Raw genomic sequence first — 23,159 nt, 5'->3', positions numbered from 1 at the left:
CGGCAGTCTGGCGATTGCACAGTAGCTGCCTGGCACGAGGCTGGTTAAGAGTTTCACCCAGAGTGCTATTAAAACTTGCATCTCTCCTGCTAATTTCCACCCAGTTCTGGTTAATTCCATTAAACGTCTTTTTCGGTGTGTTAGAAGTGCCATCAGCGGCTATGACTTTTCATTTGCAGGTACCCGAGGACATCCCTGCAGTCTTGCCAAGAATCACCAGCCAGCAAGATTCAGATGGGTGTAGTCACAAATACGCAAAAGCAATGGCATATATATTTGGGTAGGGTGGTGGCAGCTCAGATCTAATGGTGAGAAAGGCATATGCACCTGTAGGGTTTCACAGGGATTCCCACAAAGCCTACAGCTTCCCTGGGCCAGCTGAATTGTTGGCTTGCAGCTCCAGACCACTCAGCATGCATGGAAAACTTAATTTGCTTGCACGAGAAAATTGTGTAAGTCAGCCTCACCCAGAAATGCTGACTAAGGTGTGAAGATCTTTCTGAGGTTTAAATACTTTTATCAGCATGTTGTGCAAATCTGAAGTGTGACCCTCTGGCAGAGGTCTGGGTTTATTTTTTTTTTACTTCTTTTCATTCGGTGATGGCAAAGGCATCACAGAGAGGCGAAGTGCTTGCAGACCCCTCTTCTTGGCAGTAAAGCTTGCAATGTTGCACTTGGCTGAAGTGCCAGGGGTGATAACTGGGAGGATCAGATGCATAAACAGGATTTAGCTCTTGTGTCACCCAGCCTGATGCTAGTGGTATTCGAAGGCTGAAATGCAATTTCTGTTGCTTAGGGGAGTTTGTGGATCTCTCATAATTTCACTTCCCTATGTATTACACGTACCGCACATGCTGGGAATAGCTGTGCTGAGAAGCAGGGGTTTTGGTCCTGCAGACTACTGTCTTTGAGATAGCAATAAATGTGATTAAGGGCAGAAGTTTGTGGGGAGAAGGGTGTAAAACTGCTGGAGAACTCTGGAGAGAGAGCAAAGCGGTTGAGCAGTTCCATGAGAAGCAGAAGTGAATCTACTATTTCCTGCACTCAGCAAGGGAAAACAGCTAGTGGAGGGACCTCACAGCCCTGCGGTCCTTCTTCAGTGCCCTCTATTGTCTTCAGTTCGCTTTGTCCCTTAGGTGAACATTCATTGTAAGCACAAGAGAGAAAACTGGGTTGAAGCAGACAGTGAGAAGAGCATGTGTTGCAGTGGCCTTTGCGAAGCTGACGGAGAATACCTGGCAGGGAAGGATGGAGGATGGGCAGAGCCAAGTTCCTTCACTTTAGAGTACAATAACATTTCATCATATTATGCATATCTGGTAAGGGCTGGGTTTGGGTTTCCCTTTGGAGTTTGTAGTCCAGCTGTTGAGTAACATCAGCTTAAACTGAGTGAAGTGGTATCAGAGGAGCTAAATATTCAATCAGAACTAAGAGCATTGCATATGCAGGATGAGAAGCGGTGGGAGGATAAGAGGATGTGGCTGGTGATATATGAAATCCAGGAGCTAGAGAGTGAACAAGCCACAGACTGTGCCAGCAGTTTCAGATGCCAATGTCATTTTGGTAAGTGCAGTTCTTGCTTGCCCCTGGACATGCTATGCAGCATCACACCCTTCCCGTTGGTGTAGGTACCACAGGCATTGCAACCACCCATCCAGGGGCAAAGGAAATAATTTGCTACTGCAGAAATAAATTATCCCTATCAGTGAGCTAGAGGAGATTACCTGATTGAAAAGGTACTTCAGAAAAAATCCCAGCCTGACTGATGCTCCTTTTTACTTCAGAGCACAGCGGTTTGTACAGACATATAGAAACTCTCCAGAGGAACAAGCTGCCTTTCCAGACATGAACTGAGTGAGCGAGCATGGGAAAGACCAGCACAACTAGAGGCTTTCAGAGAAGGGAGTAAACCAATGTGTGCTCCCTCTCTCCAGATCAGGGATTTCACACAGCGCATACAGTCTAGATAAGCACCACTCAGCAGCCCTCTCTGGATGCCTGCGCAGTTAGCAAAGATGCTAATGGGATATGAGCAGGCATCAATCATTTTTTTCCTCTGTGGATGATGGGAATTCTGCCTGTCACACCAAGAAAGACATATCAGAAACAGGAGCTTACAGGGCAGAGAAGCTGGGGCACTTTGCAGAGACATCATGGACTCTGTCCAGCTTTGTCAGTCATGAAGTTAAGGATGCAACTTCAGGAGGTCTCTTGTCCAAACTCATGCTCAGAGGAAGGCCAACCAACTTTCAAGTATCTCCATGGACGGAGATCCCACAACCTCCCTGAAGCCCTGTCCTGGTGTCTGACCACCCTCACAGTGACTTTTTTTTCCATACAATGAGTAACAATTTCCCACGGCCATTGCCTTATTCCTCTGAGGAAAGTCATCTGCTTCACCTTTACACCTTCTCACTAGATGCCCCCTGAGATGTCTCTTGTTGAGGCTGATCAAACCCAGTTCTCAGCATCTTTGCACACAGCAGGTGCTCCAGCCCCAATCATTGTGGTAGCCCTCAGCTACCACACAGCAGTGCATTGGTGAAGAACCAGCTGTGGAGCACATCAGCTCACAGTCAGACAGAGGTCCTGGTACTGTGCAGATGGGTGCAGTAACAGCTCAGTGGCAAGGATCTGGGTGGGCAGTGTAGTGACTCATATTCAGCGCAAGAGACTTGATGTATCATGACCCTTCTTTTCATTTTTAAGGCACCTGCTGCTTACATTTTGTATCAGAGAGGAGAAAGAAAACGTCAGGATGGGAAGACAGAAAATGGCAGGCTATGGGGATTAGTACGATGTCTCCTGCTTATTTCTGTATTCCTCAACAGGGTAGATATAGTAAAGAGATGAGGAACCAGTCACATATCTCTGTAGGCAACTCCAGTTATCTCATCAGTAGAAAATCAGTATCTTGTTTGCAACCACTGTCAGCTTCTGCCCCAGCACCTTGCCATTTCCTATTCGTCCGCTTTAATTTTGCTGGTGTCAGATACCCTGTCTCCAGAAGCTGGAGGATTAAACCGGGCTGGAAGCAAGGGGCTGCACAGATTCTGCAGGCAGTCTCAGCTCCCAGTTCAAGTGGAAAGGCACTGCAAGAGCTGCTCAGCCCATGCGTGTGCCCACCTGCAGCAAACAGCCTTCCCCGTGCTGTGCCCATGCCTTGGAACTACCAGCACTGAGCTGGTCTTCTTCTAGACCTTCTTCTAGCCCACTTTTCCTGTGCAAAACCACAGACTGTTTTCTAATGACTGTGGGCACTTTTTATTTAAATGTTTTGGGGGCAACTAGGCTTTGAACGTTCAGAACAAGAAGGTATTTTAAAACAGAGAGCCTGCATTTCCAACTAGCACACAAAAACCCAACTCTTTGAGAAATGACTACAAAATAAGAGGGCAGAACTTCATGGCCCACACCACAAACAGCACTGAAGCAATAAGGCATTAGGAGAAAATGTCAATATGATCACGGTAGCCACCTATGGAGGAGTTTATTGTAGTTACCACTACGTCATATGAAACTTCTTGGGTAAGGACTGACTCACACCTCAGGACATCTTTATTTCATGCTTACTCTTGCAAGGCTTATTTTAAACAGAGTCTATACAAACTATTGCCATCAGTGAAACGCTGACATGTAGGCTGGGATTCCAACCACTCCACTCTGAGAGTCAGGAGTGGGAATAGCTATATATCACTGGCATCTACCACTGAGTAGTGTGCCCATGCTCTCCTTCTAGTCAAAAGGAGTTTCATCAACGTGGTCAGCAGAGTCTAGAAAGCAGTCTGTCTTGTCTTAAAGCAGATTTGGCCTGCCCTGCGCCAGCTCAGTTGCATTGCTCTTCATTGGCTTTATTGACTACATGTCCCACTAACACGAGATGCAAACATCTGTGTTAGAGACAGCCAAGACCCTTCTTTAGAGTCAGCGGGGGCTCCTGTATGAAGATTGTGACACTGTGACCAAGGGGTAGTGATTATTTGCAGTTTTATTATCACTGACCTTTCCTTTCAGTCTCAGCTTTAACAGGTTAGTTTGGACATGTCATCTCCCTGGGCTTCCGCACAGCCTGTCACACTCAATTTCCTTCATTTCCTACAGTGAGAGCAAGTAACAGATACTTACAAGCTCTTTACCCCAACCAGGGAGCAGACTGAATGCAGTAACACCTGCAACCCCTCTAGGATTTTTAGTTCCCTGCAAATGGAAATCTTTGTGGAGACTTGAATGCCACATCCTAAGGAAGTGTGGATGAACTGATGGGTACCCCGAGTTATTCGATGTGCAGACCAGTGAGCCCAGAGGTCACACACCTGCACCCCACACTCTCTTTGGATGCAGCCTCCAAGCTAGCAAGCCCAGGCTCCAACCTGACTGCCTCACAGCCAAGGCAGGAGCAGTCACGAGACACTTTGGTGCTTGAGGAAAAGGGTCAGTATAGTTTCCCTCTTCTTTTGACCTTAGCGATTAAAAAAACCCCACAAAACACCTCATCAAAGATATGCTTGCTCCCAGAGGATGTCCCACTGTAGACTTTGCTCCTTCCATGTCAGCAAGCATCAGCTCAGACCTGGTCAAACTGGGCGTCTTACTACACTTCCAGCCTGGGGTTAAGGTGTGGGGCCAGGCTGGGCTCTTGGTGGTGTTGACAGGCACCACACACTGATCAGCAGTGACACGTGAGGTATCGTTTCCTGCCCAGCACTGCCCAGCAGACTGGGGGAACGCCTGCATTTCTCACATTGCGACGCACCACCTGCAGAGCTCAGGCAATGTTGGCTTGCTGCCGCTTCTGCTGCCCCTCTGATAAGCTTATGCAACTGCCCTTGAAATTCTCATTTATTTGTTCTTATCCTAAAGAGCTAACATACAGTGATGTACATGTAACGGCAGAGTCTGGGCTTTTGTTAGTAACTGCCATCACCGCTGCAGTAATACAGCTTTCACTAACCCAAACAGCGACAAAACCCCAAAGTGTGTGTTAGTGAGGTCTCTCAGTATTTGACCATAGCAGATACTGGATGTCTCTCTAACATTATTCTCTTTTCCCTTTTCATGTTGTCTTTAGCCAGGAAGTTCAGCATGACGGAAGCATTCACAGAAACGACAGCTGAATATGCTTATGACGAACATGCTTTTTCCTGCAATAAGACTGACATCCAAGAATTTGGGAAAATATTTCTGCCAATATTTTACATTGCAGTGTTTGCTCTTGGCCTCACAGGCAATCTAATGGTGCTTTTTGCCATTGTGAAAAAAGGCAGTAAAAAAAGCATCACTGACATGTATCTCCTGAACTTGGCTATCTCAGACCTTCTCTTTGTGGTCTCCCTCCCCTTCTGGGCTTCCAACACAGTGCGTGGATGGACCCTCGGGACTATTTCATGCACAGCTATTTCCTCGCTGTATTACATTGGTTTCTTTGGGGGCATGTTCTTTATCACTGTTATCAGTATCGACAGATACTTGGCCATTGTCCGGGCAACATATTCTCTGAAATCCAGAACAGTGAAACACGGCTTTCTTATAACCTGCGGAGTATGGGCAATAGCGGTTTTATTTTCAGTGCCGCATTTTGTGTTCTCCCAGCTGGTAGAAAATGACTGCATGTCTGTCTTCCCCCAGGAGCTGGAGAACATCTGGCCGGTGTTCTGCAATGTGGAGCTGAACACCATTGGCTTTTTCATCCCAGTCTGTATAATATGCTATTGCTACTGTGGGATCATCAAAACCCTGCTGTCCTGCAAAAATCAGAAAAAAACACGAGCCATAAAACTGGTCTTGGCTGTGGTAGTCGTGTTTTTTCTGTTTTGGTCCCCCTACAATGTACTGATTTTTCTCGAGACTTTAAAGCACTATGAGTTATTCACAAGTTGTGATCAAATTAAATCACTGGACTACGCAATGCATCTGACCGAAACCATTGCATTCAGTCACTGTTGTCTCAATCCTCTTATCTACGCTTTTGCTGGGGAAAAATTCAGGAAATACCTTCACCATATCTGCTTAAAGTATTGTCCATTCCTGTGTTTCTGTGGTCCCTGCAGTCACTACCAGGTCACCTCTTCAGCTAGCTACACAGAAAGCGTCATGCACAGCAACATGACCCTGAACACCAGTGACCAGGATGGCTCTGTCTTCGTCTAAAAGGCTCTGTGAAGAAGAAATGTATGTAAATATGACTTCTGTGAGGCTAGCCACCACCAAGATTGCCATTGCCCACATGAAGAGACTTAACGGCTGCACTGAGTTACTGACATGCCTCTTGTTAAGCATAAGGTATTCTGAAATGGTAAAGATTTTTAAAATAAAAGCAGTACAGTATGTCAGGTCTGGATGCAGAATTGAATCAAGAGGGAAGAAGAGGGAAAGTAGAAGCAAAAGCAGTGCTCTGTGCCTAGAACAGGAGATGGAGAAGAATTCAAGGACAGAGAAGTCATTAAAGTTTCATCATTGAAACTTGTGTGTGTGTCAGTGTATGCACACGTAGTACAAATGTACATAGACATAAACTCATTTTTTAAGGGAAGAGAGATCTCTAACGAATGGTAGCTGACTTTGCAAAGGGCAATATTTTTGATAGTAAAAGGGTATATTTTTGATGCTATATATCAGCCCTATGGAAGTGATTTGGGGGTTACTGATGGCAACAAATGTTTTACTTGTGCTTTCGAACCTAATAAAATCCTACTGTTAATAAAAAAGATTGTCATTTAAAAAAATATTTCTGAATATGTGTTTAGTGCCAACAGTGCACTCAGTGTTTACAGCATACAAAAATCAGAGCAAGGACCATCCTTAAAGATTTGGGACCTGACTTGGAGCTGACCCAAGCCAGTAGGTGTATCTCCTGATTTCCACGGGCTGTGGCCTGAGCTAAAGGCCCGAGTTTGGTGGAGCCCTTCAGGCAGTACATCCCCATGCGCACTGCTGAGCGAGGGGCTGCCAGCTCCATCAACAGACACCAGCACACACTTGGGACAATGGGAACGGGAGATACAGGTTTGGGTATCCCCGTGCTTGGTCTAAATATGGCACAACCAAGCTGGGAATTCCTTGCAGAGCATGGTAAGTATGTGATTCACACCTGTGCTCTGCTTGCTACACTTTGTAAACACCAACTGTATCCACACCATCATAGACAATGGCTTTTGGGACAAAATAACCACTTGCCCATGCTGCTTAACGCAACCCTTCCCAACCTTTGTGGCCTCCCCTACCACAGCGGATTTCATCAGGGAAACCTGTAGGTGTACCGATATTTAACGTGCCCTGGAGGACACATTTACCATGTGCACTCCACAGCCTCCAAATAGCCTTTTTACTCTTGCAATGACAACGCACTGTGGGTGGAAAACATCAGACAATTGAGTCGCTCCCCAGGGCCCTCCCTGGGAAGTTCCTGCCGTCATCTGCTGCAAGAGCAAAAGATATTTTTGTTGGCACTGTGGATGACAGTTAGGTGAATGGAAAAAGGACTGTTGCCATCTATGAAGCTGAGATCAGCTTACAAGGGAAAAACAAGGACCAATCTTACAAAACTACTCCACGCCAGTGGGACCCTATTTCTATGCATTGATGGAACTGGCAATATGTCAAAACTGAAGAAGCACTCTCACTTTCCAACTAACACAGAAGAGTTGTTCTAGAGTATCAGTGGGAGGAGTAGGCCCTTTCTTTGTGGACCTTAGTACCCCCTTGTTTCTAAGAAAGCCTGGAGGAGAGCCCCTCCATTGAGCAGTTTTCCATATGCAATAATTCCACAAATACTAAATATTCCATTTTTTGCTGCTGAACATTCAGCACAATTTACAGTATAATAGCCTTTTCATAAAATGGCTTGTATTTGGGTATAAATATATTCTATATTCTCAACTTTTAAAATTTCAGCTATAAGTGGACTTCCAGACTCTAAATACCTAAGTTTAAGTGTAGTATGAGTGTCACTCAAAATTAAATTACTTTTCAAAATTCAGTCTGCCTAAGCAAGTGAGATAAGACAGCTCGCTTTGTCCCCACCCCCAAGCAAGTGGTATTTTTAAGAAATGGTGTTTTTACAATGTTTTTTTAAAGAAATGCTAAGATGTGCAGAAAGAAAGAGGAAGATACGGTGAGACTAAACAAGAAGTCATCTGCATGAAACTGGTCTGAAGAGGGTGGATTGCCAGGCTGAGCAATGTAATCTCACTTGGTTCATTTAACTTCCCTTTTATTTTTCAGATAATGGTGCGATACTGAGTAGGGAAGAGTAAAAGATGCTTTTAAATATAACCCATGTGCTGTCTCCAGAATGAAAGGTGCAAGCCCAGAGCCTTCTGTCAGCTTTCTAGGAAAAAAGAGCATTTTCCTGCCTACCCCAGTGGTTTCCCAGGAACCCTACCCATCACCAGCACAGTGCATCACAGCACACACCCCTTCCAGATGCATCTCCCTCTGGCAGTGCAGACTTGCTACTGTGAGTCAAACTGCCTTAACAGGCCTGTGTCCTCTGCAAGCTGAAATGTGTGAAACTGCACCTGCAAAAATCCGTCACTTCCACAGGTCAAGGGCCCCTCCTGACAACCTGCACTTTTTCTGTCTTCTTTGCCACACTGTGCAATGGAAGACTTCAAGGTTTGTCAGCATAATATTTTCAGTGTTTATGCCACGAATTTGCAAGTTATTACATAGAATTTGCTATTTATGTGCAAGGTCTTATTGCTCAATATTTGAGCATTTGTACGAAATTAAAAGCTTCAGGCGTTTCTAGGCATGGGGCTCCGTAACAAATAGCTAGTTTATGCAGATGCCTCCTCATAGCAGAAGTGGTAAATCTTTGAAAACCAAAATCAACATTTTTGTTTTGTTTTGCATTAGCAGGAAGAATTTTGTTGCAATTGTCCTTAAAAAACTTCAGCCTCCATGAAACATACAGTGCTCTGAGGACAACTGGTAACAAACTTTACCAAGACTGGGTTCAACTGCAGCTGAGACAGGCATTGCTGCTCTTCACTGTACTGCACCATGTCAGCATGCATGGAGAGCTGCAGCCCCGCAGCTTCTGCCCACTCCATGCCTCTGTTGTGACTTGTGACACCTAATATTGTGTAGCTTCCTGGGTTTCTGCTGATTTTATACATTACACTCCTTGAGGTATCCTTTGCCTGACTGAAAGCCCACTGATGTCTCTTTAAGTCCCTCCACTGGACTTTCAGTTAATCATAGCCTTTATCTGAAGATACTACTTCTCTTTCAAAACCTCTGCAGCAGGAAACTGGTGCTTTCTAACTGCCCAGCTAGTTTACAACATACGCTTTTCTATGTACAGCAGTAATAATGCATACATCCTTAGCCTGGATCAACACATCCCTGAGGACCAGCAACATCCAGTCCCTACCCATTACACCTAAGAAAGTAAATCAGTCTCTCAGCATGGGATAAAACCTTTTCTTCTGCCATAAATTAAGGACAGACTCTTGCTAACATGAAAATGCACGCGCACGCACGCATGCATACACACACACACTCTCTCTCTCTCTCGTTAAATCTATCTATTGAATAGTACTTGGTTGTGAAAAAAGGAGGTCAAGAGATCTCTGGGTTTGGTGGGGGGACTGGGCTTTGGGGTTTTCAGAGGTGGTGAGCTATCTTTGCATCTTGTTTTTTCATCATGAAACCTTTTTTCCTGTTTGAGAATCACTCTGACACTTAACATAAATCTTTTCCCAGCTGGGCTATGTTTTGAGGAACTAATAAAACCTGAATCCAAATTTTCTCTGCAGGCTCACTACTATATTTCATGTTCAATTTATAAATAGAATGAACAAGACACATATTTAGCCAAACTGCTTGTAGTGAGATACGTGGAAATCAGTATCTTTTTTAGGTGCTACAGCAAATCCCTCTCATTCAAATATCACATCACAGTCCCAAAATCATAGAATTGATGTTTCTTCATTTTTAAGTTGAGCATGGTCACTTTGAATTCTTTTCATTGACTCTTGTAGTTTTTAACTTGTACAGAAAATTTAGAAATGCAGCCAGTCAGAGCATCATATTGACCTAGGAAATCGCTCAGTGGTGAAAGCCACCATTTTCACTAGTGGCATCAGAAGGAGTCACTACCCACGTATTTCCTTTGGGTTTAGAATTTGGTGGGAGTGGATCTGAAGTCCTGGTCCAGGGTAGTTCAAAGTTTTAAGGCTGTATTTCACAGAGAACAACTTATAAACACACTGGGTACGGGTTCAGTCCTGTCATTTTCATTTTGTCTCTACCACCTTTGCAAGTCCCTCACTGAGATCTCATAGGTAATACAAAAGTGTTGTCCTAGAAGGACACCCTGTTGTCAATGAGGGGACAAGACCCAACCGTGCAAGTCCCACATCCTGCTTTCACTAAAAAACAGAGGAGAGTTTTCCAAATAAAATCTTACTTATAAGCTTTATTCTCCCCACATCTGAATTCTAGAAGTTGCACTAATTCTACCCACCGCTGCTTTTGCAGCTCCTAGCAGGTAGCATTTTTCCTCTGTAGCTACTGCCCAAGCATAGCGCAGTGCTTTGCCAATGGCCATTTACACACCACTTCTAAAATGGCTACGTTTTAGTAGTGAATTAAATATTTTCTGTGTTAAGGACTTACCCAGTCCTGCTCAAAGATTTACTGTTTGCGCTTCAGCTTCTTAACTCTGTAAGACATCAGGAACTCTAACGAAAACCTGTGAATTCCAGAGTTCCTATTTGGAAATTTAAATCTGGTAATTGAAGATAAAATTGAGAACAATTTGTAAGTATTAAAGGATGTTTTTTGACACTTGTCACATACATACAGCTTCTGTTGAAGCTGGTAATAATTCTGTTGCCATTGTTAATAAGAACTTCCTAATTCAATCGCTAACTACTGCAAGAGCTTGGTTTTCAACATATACACACCCAAACCTCAAGCCCTGGGTTTTGCAGTGTCAGTGTTGACACATTGGTTTCAACGCAGAAAAGAATACACACCAACTGTTTCTGTATAATTATGTTTGTTACACTAATATTCAATACACAAATGTCTGTAGTTAATATGTTGCATTTGTCATTCCCCTTCTAAAAGAAATACTGTAAAATAGCTCCCATTGGACATGGGGGAAATGGTTTGCTTGTGAAGAACAGTTTGCATTTACCAAACTTCCAAGTGTGAGCACATTAACTTTATATCGCTGAAGGCAGAGGTTAGTGAATGGGACAGAGAATGCAAGCAAAGACTCTGCCACATCTTTTTCACTATACAGGGTATATTATCTACTTACCAACTGAAGCTGTAACTAGGACAGTCTGTTCTCCGCCCCACTCAGATTTTAAGTCTCTGATAAGTTATACTCATTTGTCACTGCTCCATATTCAGCTGCAGCCCAACAGTTCAGCTGTATATAGGTCCATATGCTGGGATAATGCAGACAACAGAAAGAAGCTGCATTTCTCCCACAAGAAGTTTGCATGTAGCCCATAAATGTTGCAATTGCTACATTAAAGTTAAACCCAGCAGCATGTGTAGTGGATTTGCATGGCAAGGTTTTGGTAGCAATGGGCTCCAGGGGTGGCTTCTGTGAGACAATGCCAGAAGCTACCCCCACATCCACAGAGCCAGTGCCAGCTGCTCCAAGGTGGACCCACCGCTGGCCAAAGCTGAGCCCAGCAGTGACAGTGGTAGTGCCTCTGAGAGAACATATTTAAGAAGCGGGGTGGGGGAATCTGTGAAAAAAAACCTGCAGCTGTGTAAAAGGAGTGAGAATGCATGAGAGCAGCATCCTTGCAGACCCCCAGGTCAGTGCAGGGGGTGGCAGGAGGGGCTCCAGGTGCCAGAGCAGAGGTTCCCCTGCAGCCCGTGGTGAAGCCCATGGTGAGGCAGGCTGTGCCCTGCAGCCCATGGAGGTCCATGGCGGAGCAGGTATCCACCTGCAGCCCGTGGAGGAACCCATGATAGAACAGGGGCATGCCCAAAGGGGGCTGTGATCTGTGCAAAGCCTGTGCTGCAGCAGGCTCCTGGCAGGACCTGTGGAGAGAGGAGCCCAGGCTGGAGCAGGGTTGCTGGCCGGGCTTGTGACCTGTGGGGGACCCACGCTGGAGCAGCCTGTGCCTGAGGGGCTGCACACCGTGGGAGGGACCCACGCTGGAGCAGGGGAAGGGTGTGAGGAGGAAGAAGTGGCAGAAACAACATGTGTTGTAACCTCCATTCCTGGTCCTCCATTCCCAGTCCCCCTGTGCCACTCGGGGGGAGGAGGTAGAGAAATCAGGAATTAAGTTAAGCCCAGGAAGAAGAGAGGGGTGGGGGGAAAGTGTTTTTTTTGTCATTTTGATAGTAATAAATTAAGCTAACTTTCCCCAAGTCAAGTCTGTTTTGCCTGTGACTGTAACTGCTGAGTGATCTCCCTGTCCTTATCTCGACCCACAAGACTTTCGTTATATTTTTTCTCCCCTGTCCGTTGAGGAGGAGAGTGATAGGGCAGCTTTGGTGGGCACCAGCCCACCACACTATGTCACAAAGAAACAGCAGCACAGTTTGCAATGGCCATGATTTGCAGGGCATATTCAAAGACAATGAGGAAGCTGAGGAAGCAGAACAGTAGCTCGTTCTACACATCTGCTGACAAGACAGTTCCCTCTAGTGCCAGACATGTGCTGCTATTTCTATGTGCAATTTCCTACACACTTAACCAGCACAGTTCCTTACATGTAAGGACTGCTTGAAACTCTGAGCTGCAGCTTCAATTATTTTTCCAGGTTCTAACCAGGTAGGAGCAAACTAGAAGGACATGGTATGTCTAAAAGGCACCTGGAGCAGGTTGTTGCACCACTCTTGTCCCCAGCCCACTGACATCTCGTTTGTCCAGAGCAATTGCTGAGCAATATAGACCCTAACTTGGCTATAGCAGGAGCACACAGCAACAGGGAGCATTTCCCACTGGGAGGGCCTCAAGCATTAGTGCTAATGGCCTAAAAACACTCAGGGGTAGGGAACTGGCTAAGCATGCACAGGAATTGCTCTTCCAGCCCTTCCTAGGGACATCTCCCTAGGACATCTCTAGGGACATGACGGAAAGACAGGCCAGGTAGACGAGAGAGCAGTGGATGTTGTCTACTTGACCTCAGCAAGGCTTCTGACATTATCTCCCATAACATCCTCATAGGTAAGCTCAGAAGTGCGGGTTAGATGAGCGGACAACGAGGTGGACTGAGAGCTGACTGATGGCAGAGCTCTGAGGGTTGTGATCAATGGCACGGAGTCCAGCTGGGGGCCTGTAGCTAGTGGTGTTCCCCAGGGGTCAGTACTGGGTCCAGTCCTGGTCAACTTGACTCATCAGTGACCTGGATGAAGGGATGGAGTGTGCCCTCAGCAAGTTTGCGGGTGATACAGAACTGGGAGGAGGGGCTGATTCACCAGAGGCTGCGCTGCCATTCAGTGAGACCTGGACAGGCTGGAGTTGGGTGGAGAAGAAGCTAATGAAGATCAATAAAGGCAAATGTAGGGTCCTGCACCTGGGGAGGAACAAGCCCACACACCAGTGCAGGCTGGGACAGACTTGCCAGAGGGCAGCCCTGCAGAGAAGGACCTGGGAGTGCTGGTGGATGGCAAGTTGCCCATGGGCCAGCAGCGAGCCCTGTGGCCAACGGGGTCCTGGGCTGCATCAGGAGCACGGCCAGCAGGTCGAGGGAGGGGATCCTCCCCCTCTGCCCTGCCCTGGTGAGGCACATCTGGGGTGCTGTGTCCAGTGCTGGGCTCACCAGTTCCAGAGAGACAGAGAACTACTGGAGAGGGTCCAGTGGAGGGCTACAAAGAGGATGAGGGGACTGGAGCATCTCCCCAGTGAGGAAAGGCTGAGGGAGCTGGGCCTGTTCAGCCTGGAGAAGAGAGAACTGACGGGGGATCCTACTGATGCATACAAATATCTTAGGGGCAGGTGTCAAGAGGACGGGGCCGGGCTCTTTTCAGTGCTGCCCAGCGACAGCAAAGGGGCAACGGGCACAAACTGCAACACAGGCAGCTCCTTCTGAATGTGAGCAAACCGCTCTGTACTCTGAGGGTGACGGAGCCCTGGCACAGGCTGCCCAGAGAGGTTGTGGAGTCTCCTTCGCTGGAGACATTCAGAACCTGCCTGGACGTGATTCTGTGCAGCCTGCTCTAGGACAGGGGTCCTCAAACTACGGCCCGCGGGCTGGATACAGCCCCCCAGGGTCCTCAATCCGGCCCCCGGTATTTACAGACCCCCCAGCTGGGGGCTGGGGTGGGAAACCAAGCAGCCGCAGATGACTGCCTGCCACTTCATCCGCGCGCCGGCCCCCTGGTTAAAAAGTTTGAGGACCCCTGCTCTAGAAGAACCTGCTTTAGCAGGGGCTTGGACTAGATGATCTCCAGAGATCCCTTCCAGCCCTGACCATTCTGTGAGTCTCACCAGACCTTCTAGTAAGATGAAAAACCTTCACCAGCACATTTTCTTTAGCCTGGAAGGAAGGGGTCTGAGGCAGCTCAAAGCTGGGTTTGTCTATTTTGTAAATGGTAGTATTAAAGCTGACTAAAATTTGACCAGGTTATCACCCCTGAGTGGTTCAGAGCCCCTCTTCAGTGAGTCTTTGCTTTGTTGTAGCCCCTCTCCTCCTTATGGTCCTGTCTTAGGAAATATGTACCCTTGTACTGCTGTTAGCCAATTTTTTCTAAGGGAACTCTCATTTGAATCATTAAGGCTCACCACCACTTGGTCTCTTGTTAAGTTCCTTCTTCTTGGTCTCATTGCTGGTCCCTGCTCTCCAGATCCTCCAGGTAGCTCAGGTTTCAGAAGGCTTCTGTGCAAGGGATGGACAAAATACCAGATACCATAAAGACAGTGAATGCACAGGCCAGAGTTTAAGGTAAGTCAGATCCAGAAAAGGCAGCTATAGGCAGTGGCATACATCTTTTTACACAAGGCTAACAGCACCTGGAGCCAAGTATTTCCAGAGTCACCATAACCTCTCACTACCCCTGTAATAACCCTTGCTCATGCAGGACCCTCTGTCCTAAGCTTGCTCTGCCATTGCTTCTGCCCTTCTTTAGTGTCAATGGTTTCTTTGCATTTCCACCAGAGGGTGGTATTATTAAACACTGGGCTATTTAAAAAGTCATTTAAGGAGGACACCTCAGGCCAGCAACTGGAGTCACTGATGAACAAACACAGTGCGAATATATGTTTATGGAAAGTAAGAAGAAATTAGTCACTACATTCTGCTGCTGGAAGAAATATCAATTTCTCTTGAGTTTTTTTTTTTTAAAATTTGCCTGCTATAGAGCAAATCTAATATCCACAGAGTCTGTGGATGTTACATTTGCTACAAGCAGTTTCATCAATGATTCACAGAACACATCAGAATATCTTGCAAATCGCAAGACGAGAGAGAAATTCCAATGAAAACCTTTTATTGTTGCTATCACAGTTTTATTTCAGTGCCCTGAATGGTATCCCTTGCTACTAAAAGCGAAATGAGTACTATGGAAGTTGGCTGTACAGCTTGTCTTGAAGAGGACTTGCAGCAAAACGGCTTTTACTGTGTGATGGCAGTTCCTGGGTCTCAGCAAACATAGAAAGAAGACTAACTTATAAGAGCAATTATTGGTTCTTTCTCAGTCTTGATCCTCTGCAAATACTTTGTTTTTTCTAACCAGCTTGCATTGTGTTACAACTGCTGTGTAAGGACCATGGCAGGAGAGACTGCAAAGATACTTGTTGTGCAAATGTTTAGGATAAGGCCAGTCATTTAATAAGCTTTTTAAGACGACCAACAACTACAGTGTTAGAGACCACCACAAAGCAAACAGAAACCAAAGCCTGTATGCCAGAATGCCATCATTCCTCTGTATCTAAACTCACTGCAATAAGCACCAAACAGACTGGCCTGAGCAGACCTCTGTTACTCACTGCTGCCCTGTCTTTTTTTTTTTTTTTTTCCTTAGGAGAGACCAGCCTTTAACGGGGACAACGTAGTGATGGTTAGATACTAGCTGAGATGTTTAAAAAAGAAAAAAAAATTATTTCAGGTATCAACTGCTCCTCAGAGTGGAAACAGCCCAAATCTCTCATCTTACTATAGAAACATCTTGGGAATATTTGATAGATCACTGAACAAGACAAAGAAAGTTCCTCATGGTCTCATTTCACACTTAGGAAGAATACAACTCATGTTTTTTGCAGCAGTGATTCTGTAAAAAAACCAAAACACAACAAAGTAAAATTCAGCGTTTGTAAAATACAAATTGTTTCTGTGATGTTTGAGGTTTGAAGTTTCAGTTCTTTTTTATGAGGAATTCTGAATACAGCAGCTTTATGAGCACAGCACATGGAAAAAAAGCAAATCACATTGAGGAAAACCACGGCAAATACCATTCACAGAATTGCCAGTGGACACAAACAACGGAATTCCTAGGACTGGACCACTGAACGAAAAAAACGCAGGGAATTGCAACTTAACAGTATTGAGAAAGGAAAAGACATTTTGGGTTTAAATCTCTCACTTGTCAGCACAAACAGCTGTCTCAGCCAAAGGGAATTTGTATGTTCAAAAAGATTTGAGGTAAATTATGAGTGAATCACCTGGGACAACGTGTAGACAGGAAATTAATTCATTTTCCTTTTTTTTTTAGCTCTCTCTCAGATTGCTGCAGTTTTAGTCATGCACAGGAAATATGGAATAAAGCAAAGATTACAAAGAAAGGAACTGCACAACGAAGAGGTGGCACAAACACTTTGCTAATGAGCAAGGGTGGGAACTACACATATGCAAACTGTGATTCAAATTCACTGGAATTGCAAAAGAACTGCACAAACCCTGACCACACAAGAAGGGGTTGGCCACCTGACGAAGACAACAGTTTATTGAGAAAGGTAATTGTTTATCCAGCTGTGACTCTGGTGGCCTGGATCCTGCGCCGATCCACACAATCAGTCAAAATACTGATTCATGCAATAGTTGGCTATCTTTAGTTACCATCACCTGCTTCTCTCCTGAGGCAGTTTCTTCTGGATGAGAACTTCTCTAATAAACACTTCCGAACCCTCATCTATGGCCAACACTGATATCAGAGGGAATGGATGGTGCACTGGCGTATCAGTGGTATCTTACAGCCTAACTAGCAGATTAGATAAACATCCATCTCTAGTTCTTCCCTGGGCAAGACTCTTAAGCATCCTGTAAAATGGCAAGTTAATGCTAAGACTTTCCGTAAAAGTGGGAGTGGCTGAAATATCTTTTGTTGAGAAGCAAGGTTTTCATGGTGTGGGTTGTTCTGCTTTTGCTTTTATTAAGTTCCCTTCTGTTGGTTTTAACGTGCCTCTCTCCATCCCATAAAAAAGGTTAATCTCCTCCCAGTCAGGCAAATCAGGTTTGGTCCACTTCTCCACACTCTCATGATTTATTTGGTCAGTGCCACATACCTGATACCATCTAGCAAAGAGGTAAGACGACTTCTTTCTTCTCACCTTCCCCTGCCGATCTGTCAGTTTTACAGCAACATCCTCTACATCTCACCGAGATCCTTTTCCCCCTTTCCTCATAGCCTTGCTGCCTCCTGCTATTCCCCCTTTGTTAGTCTGTGCCAGGTTCTTCTTCACCAAATAGGAGATGAAAAAAAGACATGCTGCCACGTTAGAAGGGAACTCAGAGCTCCTCTACTATGGACTACAGTTATGCTTAGTCCCTTTCACTCCTCTTTCTCTCCAAGCCATTGCAGGATCTTCACTCACAACACCTCTCATCCATTTTCTGCATCATCTCATTTGCTTAGAGATTTCCTTTATGTTTGTCTTCTCTGTAGTTTTCCTCACGGGCTCTCCCAGGGGCTCTTTTCATCTGTAAACTATCAGGTGTTTCAGGCTTCATTTTTATCTTCTTGATTTGCATGACTAGCAGGTATTTTTTTAGCTTCATTTTCTGGAGTTCACACATCCGAAGTTTTCACCATCTGTAGCCACAACCATTCTCCTCTTTTTGTGGCAGAGCATTCCTCTTTCTGCAGACACCCCCTCTTGCCGAGTCTCCTTACAAAGACAGACCTTCTCATTTGCTTATGCAGGATGAAATGCATTGGTATGGCAGGCTTCTCCAACACAGCCGCTGCTTTGCAAGACAGTGTGGTCCAGCCATTCGTCTCCACCTCACCACAGTCGCACAGGTGTGCGAGAAGGAGCCTTTGTTGCCCTACTCCTCCGGTGGTAGCAGCCCAGCTTTCACCACAAGGCAGCAAGCAGATACAAAGAGCTGCTTAGAAAGCATTCTCTGCTGGGAATTCTAGTACTAAGCAAAAGGCAGTATGTCAGATAGGTCCTTTCTTCAGGCCACTGTCGTATGAATAGTGCCAAACTGGCATTCATAAGGATGCAGACTTTGGTCCCTGCTACCAGTATGACTGAAAGATCAGAAGCATATCTGAAGTATGGCATGTGTGCTATGGACAGGTCACCAGATCTCAAGAGGTAGCTGATGATGGGAAATCATCCCTTAACTAAGAAGTGTTCTTACAGGCTAGAAAAGAGATCGTATCTGGATTCACTTATATTCACTACTTCATCTGGAAATCAAGAAAAAACTACCATTGATGAAATTCAAAGGAGATGCCTAGTTTGATGGAGTAGAAAATACTGAGCGGGACAAGATAAGCACACAGATGCATAGTGGTTTACCGAGCCAAAAACATTACAGCACAAACTAAGAAAGAACAATGCCTGCAGAGCAAAAGGTGGTTTTTTTCCTGAAAAGCAGATGCTTAAAGAAAGATTTGGTCATTGTAATTGTGGGTGAAGAGCTGAACTTGTGCCCCTAGTACGAGAACACATCCAAGAAGAGATTAGTGAGGCCCCTGGACAGACACAACAGCAGCAACAGGAACAGCTTCTAGTTTCTCTGAGCAGAGCTGATGAAAATGGTACCACAGCATTGCCTGCTCACGCGATGTTGACATCTTTAAAGGTCTGCCAGCAAACTGAAGAGAAGACATATATGATCTGCAGAGCAATACCCTGCAGTGGAGGAACATCTCGCAGCGACAGACTTAAATACAGATACAACCTGTGAAAGATGACTGAGAAGCTACTTCCCATACAATTGTTTTATTCTGGTGAAACATGAAACCAATATGTCCCACATCTCATGCTGTCCTTACATCAAGCTTTTCTGGAAGAAACACTTCAGCCAAATGGAAGTCATTGGGCAGAGTAACAACGTCAGAGGCATACGGAATAGCAACACAGCATAACTGAACAAAAGCTATACCCGTGTGCAGAGTAACACCGGAGGTCAAACTACAAGACATACAGCCTCTCCCGGACTGAGATCTATGATGCTTTCTACCCTCCCAGCCACCTCCTGTAGCTTTCATGTTTCTGCTTCTCATTGTGTCTCTTCAGGTTCCCCTGTGAACAAGCAAGCAGCCTCCCCTGTTGAGAAATGGCTTTTACTTCCTCTTGACTGGCCTCTACTGTAACATAAAGGAGAGCAGCACTTGCCAGCTACTAGCACAGCTGTTCTGCTGGCAGGACCCTAAATCATCCCATTTCGCTAGCACATGTCCTCTGTGCTCCCTTCTCGTTTTCCAGGATCCCCCAAAAGACAGACAGGGCCCACTGCACTTTCAGGAGAAGTTCATAAAAGCTGCTGAGCTTCCCCCTGTGACAAGCACTATGGCAAACCTCAGCACCCTCTGCCCTTACACTGTCATGCACACACATGCTATTTCTTATATGGTATTCTGACCACTACGACCATTTGTGCCAGGCCAGCGATAGGAAGTACATTTGCTGTACATAAAACCTGCTACAGGAGACATCAAGCAAAAAGTTAGCATGAATTTAACATGCCTTCATTTCTTTTTTTAGCAAGGTAAATAGGAGTTAGGAAAATCAAACAACAATGAATAAAAGGAGCCTTCCCTACTAAATCTATACAGCTCATTTCTTCTACAGGTACACAGCATAATTTGCAAAATCAGTTATCTGAAGGAGGGGGACTAGAAACACCCCTTCCACATACGCACAAAGTGCCTTCCTCCTCTTGCTCACTACAGGTAATTGCAGAATAGAATAATCAAACGTCAAGATGCATTTTACAACCCGTAAGAAAGAATAAGGCTTCTGGGGAATGTGAGCTGCTTAGTGACATCTATTTTAACGATTATTGCATACAATGAAGCTGTTTTAACTCAGTAATCAGGCTCTCAGTGGGAACTTCGCATTTTCTTACACATTAAGATGTATTTAAATTTATTTCTGAATTTAAGGGACCAGCTCTTATGAGCACTGGGGAGAAAAGCACTTGTGATACAATCTGTAAGGAAGTACAAAGTTTCCGTTAAGAGAGACAGGCAGCTATTTAGTGACATCTGCTTTTTGCAGCTGCTGGATATCACTGTGTGGGCAGCACCTGCCTCTCAGAGCTACCCGGTGAGAAGCAAATGATTCTGCACACTTAGAGCAAAGAAGCTTCTTCACATCATCTGAGAAGGAAGGAAAAGGTAAAATTAAAAAACTGCAGTTGCTGAAACAGTTGTGTATCGTATACTCATCATGTGCGTGAATGTAATGCTTTTTCATTTACCTTTTGCTGCTGCTAAGGTAACCAGTTTTAAAGAATCCTGCATCATCAGAAGTGGGTGTATGTGTGTTCTGTGAGCATGTTTTCAGTTTTAAATATTTAAGTATATTATGCTGAATCTAGATTAAATTCAGGTATGTCTAGGTGCAGCTGTTGGGAAACTGTCATGTCTAGACCATTGGTGTCAAACAGTTTTGACCCTGTGACTCGTAATTCAGATAAAATTCTTCTCTGTGTATAACAGAACGGAACTGGAGGCCAGAGAGGTGTCATGCCTGGAACTACCTACACACAGAAGGGGTCAGGTTAATGATAGTTAATGTTTGTTACAACATACGGCGCAAAGACAACTAAAGCGACTATACTCAACTCTTCTGTTTTCTATTAAAAAAAATAAAGGGGAAGAACATAACTCAGACTTAGAAAAATTTTGGTACAGTAGGCTAAAAAAAATGACGCTGTTATGGGAATAACACACAGAGTAATACATAAGCAATATAGTCGCACTGTGTCCAAGTTAGTTACTTCAAACTAACATCACTTAAAACTCTGTCTCTGCCTATTAGAAAAGTACATATGAAAATGACACATTTCTGTTAGCCACAGAAAACAGCACTGACTGAAAACTCACATCAGCTTTCAGTAAGCTTAATTTCATTAGAAGGGTCAACTTATGAAGACAAACTTCTTACAGTGATGTTTGTCTGATTAGGAAAGCGGGTGAAATCCTGAACCGCTGTGAATAGTGCCTTTGCTTTTTACTTTATCCCACAAAGGATTCCTCCCTCTCTGATTTGATATCTGTGGCCTGTACCTTTCCTTATTATTTGCTTTCCTCTCCACCACTTGAACAGTGTGCTCTGTGTGCTTGACATCCAAGTTGCAGTGTTCCAAGGACTATGCACATGCACGTTAAGGACAGTATATTTTGCAAGTGTGCCTATGCATCCCATAATGCTTAAATAGCATTTGAGAACCTGTAATGAGAAGCGTGCTGGAACTGGCAGTCAGTCTCTGCTAGTGATGCAGGCTTGCAGAGTAAGCACACGGTCTTCAGGCACTGAAAGTCACTAGCATTTTTATATTCTTTCTTTCTCAGGAACTGGGGGAAAACATGAGTTCTTCAAGTACAGAGTCCTTTGAAGTTGAAATCTCAACCTTCTATGACTACTACGATAATTACAATGATGCTCCAAAACCATGCAGTAAGGAAAGCGTCAAGAGGTTTGCAGCCTCCTTCCTACCTGTTCTGTATACCCTAGTATTCCTGGTCGGGCTCACAGGAAACGTTCTGGTCATTGTGGTCCTCTTCAAATACAAGAGGCTGAAGAGCATGACTGATGTGTACCTGCTAAACCTTGCCATCTCCGATTTGCTCTTTGTTTTATCCTTGCCCTTCTGGTCTTATTTCACGATAGACCAATGGGTTTTTGGAACTCCCTGGTGTAAAATCATTTCATGGATCTACCTGGTTGGGTTTTACAGTGGGATATTTTTTATTACGCTTATGAGCATAGACAGATACCTAGCAATTGTTCGTGCAGTGTTTTCTTTGAAAGCAAGGACTGCTTTCCATGGCTTGATTACTAGCCTCGTTGTATGGCTAGTAGCTCTTTCGGCCTCAGTTCCAGAACTTGTATTTAGAGAATCTTTTAATGAACACAATTATACTACCTGCAAGCTGAGATATCCAGGTAATTTCACAACGTGGAAACTTTTTTCCACTTTGGAAATCAACATTCTAGGGCTCCTAATCCCTTTTATAGTTATGACATTCTGCTACTCCATGATTATTAAAACATTAGTTCACTGTAAAAATGAGAAAAAGAATAAGGCTGTGAAGATGATCTTTGCTGTCATGATCATGTTCTTCTTCTTTTGGACCCCTTACAACATTGTTATTTTTTTACAAGTGCTGGAAACTGTGGGAGTCATTAGAGACTGTCAAGCGAGCAGGAATCTGGACTATGCTTTCCAGGTAACAGAAATCCTCGGCCTTTTTCACTGTTGCCTCAATCCGGTCATCTACTTCTTCATGGGAGAAAAATTTAAGAAGTACCTGAAGATGCTCTTTAAGAACTGGCGGTTACCTGGAGTTATTTGCAAGTGGTGCGGAGTTCACATCACTTACCACACTGAATCTACTAATTCATTCCACACGCAATCTACAGGGGATCAAGATGCTCTGTAATGTGTTTCAGATCAGCCACTGAACTCACCACCAAACAAACTGACAAAAGCAGGAACTTTGAAAAGCTAAACAAATGCACATGCATTTCACAATAAGCTACTGCCAGATAATTAATTACTTCAGCTTTGATTTCTGCTTCTAGATTTTCTGAATGTTATGACAGAAGGTGTCCTAGATGTGCAATGTGGGAGATAGACGTGCAGGTTTTATCTGCTGCAATTACAGATCACTGCTCAGACGTAACAGCAGCCTCAGCTTTCAGCAAAGCACTATATGCTGTGCTGCTTCTTCACAAGCATCAAGACAGAGATTGGCCTACACAGAGGGGCAGAGGAGAGAGAGCTGCTTGTTATCAGTATGTGCATTTGGAAAATATATTTGTTTGAATAGGA

At 44.7% G+C, this 23,159-nt stretch overlaps 2 protein-coding genes and 1 long non-coding RNA gene across 9 annotated transcripts in view; 2 read left to right on the top strand and 1 right to left on the bottom strand.

The window, feature by feature from the left end:
- The window catches only part of CX3CR1 (C-X3-C motif chemokine receptor 1), a 12,202-nt gene extending 5,478 nt beyond the window's left edge, over window positions 1–6,724 (top strand). For 3 of the 4 annotated variants that reach the window (XM_056338491.1, XM_056338489.1, XM_056338488.1), the window contains one exon: window positions 5,069–6,724. In XM_056338491.1, coding sequence (XP_056194466.1) covers window positions 5,083–6,147 — 1,065 coding nt within the window. In that variant the 5' untranslated portion in view covers window positions 5,069–5,082 and the 3' untranslated portion in view covers window positions 6,148–6,724. Of the gene's footprint in view, window positions 1–1,136; window positions 1,320–5,068 lie in introns of all 4 variants that reach the window. The other variant, XM_056338490.1, reaches the window with a different exon arrangement.
- The window catches only part of LOC130149166 (uncharacterized), a 22,530-nt gene extending 2,603 nt beyond the window's left edge, over window positions 1–19,927 (bottom strand). Inside the window, exons 1-2 of the long non-coding RNA XR_008821816.1 lie at window positions 17,426–19,927; window positions 14,711–14,804 (exon numbers count right to left, since the gene is read on the bottom strand). This is a non-coding gene — a long non-coding RNA (uncharacterized LOC130149166). The remainder of the gene's footprint in view (window positions 1–14,710; window positions 14,805–17,425) is intronic.
- On the top strand, window positions 17,127–23,159 carry LOC130149164 (C-C chemokine receptor type 4-like). Of its 4 annotated transcripts, none has more exons than XM_056338484.1 (3): window positions 17,127–17,446; window positions 20,378–20,496; window positions 21,676–23,159. In XM_056338484.1, exon 3 carries the CDS (start codon window positions 21,691–21,693, stop codon window positions 22,765–22,767), a length of 1,077 nt encoding a protein of 358 aa, XP_056194459.1. In that variant the 5' UTR covers window positions 17,127–17,446; window positions 20,378–20,496; window positions 21,676–21,690; the 3' UTR covers window positions 22,768–23,159. The 4 variants fall into 4 exon arrangements, with proteins under 4 accessions (XP_056194459.1, XP_056194462.1, XP_056194461.1 ...); XM_056338487.1 differs by lacking the exon at window positions 17,127–17,446 and adding an exon at window positions 20,068–20,097; XM_056338486.1 differs by lacking the exon at window positions 17,127–17,446 and adding an exon at window positions 20,104–20,125.

This window comes from Falco biarmicus, chromosome 4 (genome assembly GCF_023638135.1).
Source record: "Falco biarmicus isolate bFalBia1 chromosome 4, bFalBia1.pri, whole genome shotgun sequence".
Classification (NCBI taxonomy): Eukaryota; Metazoa; Chordata; class Aves; order Falconiformes; family Falconidae; genus Falco; species Falco biarmicus.
The sequence above is the reverse complement of the archived record's forward strand: the minus strand, read 5'-3'. Positions and strand labels throughout refer to the sequence as shown.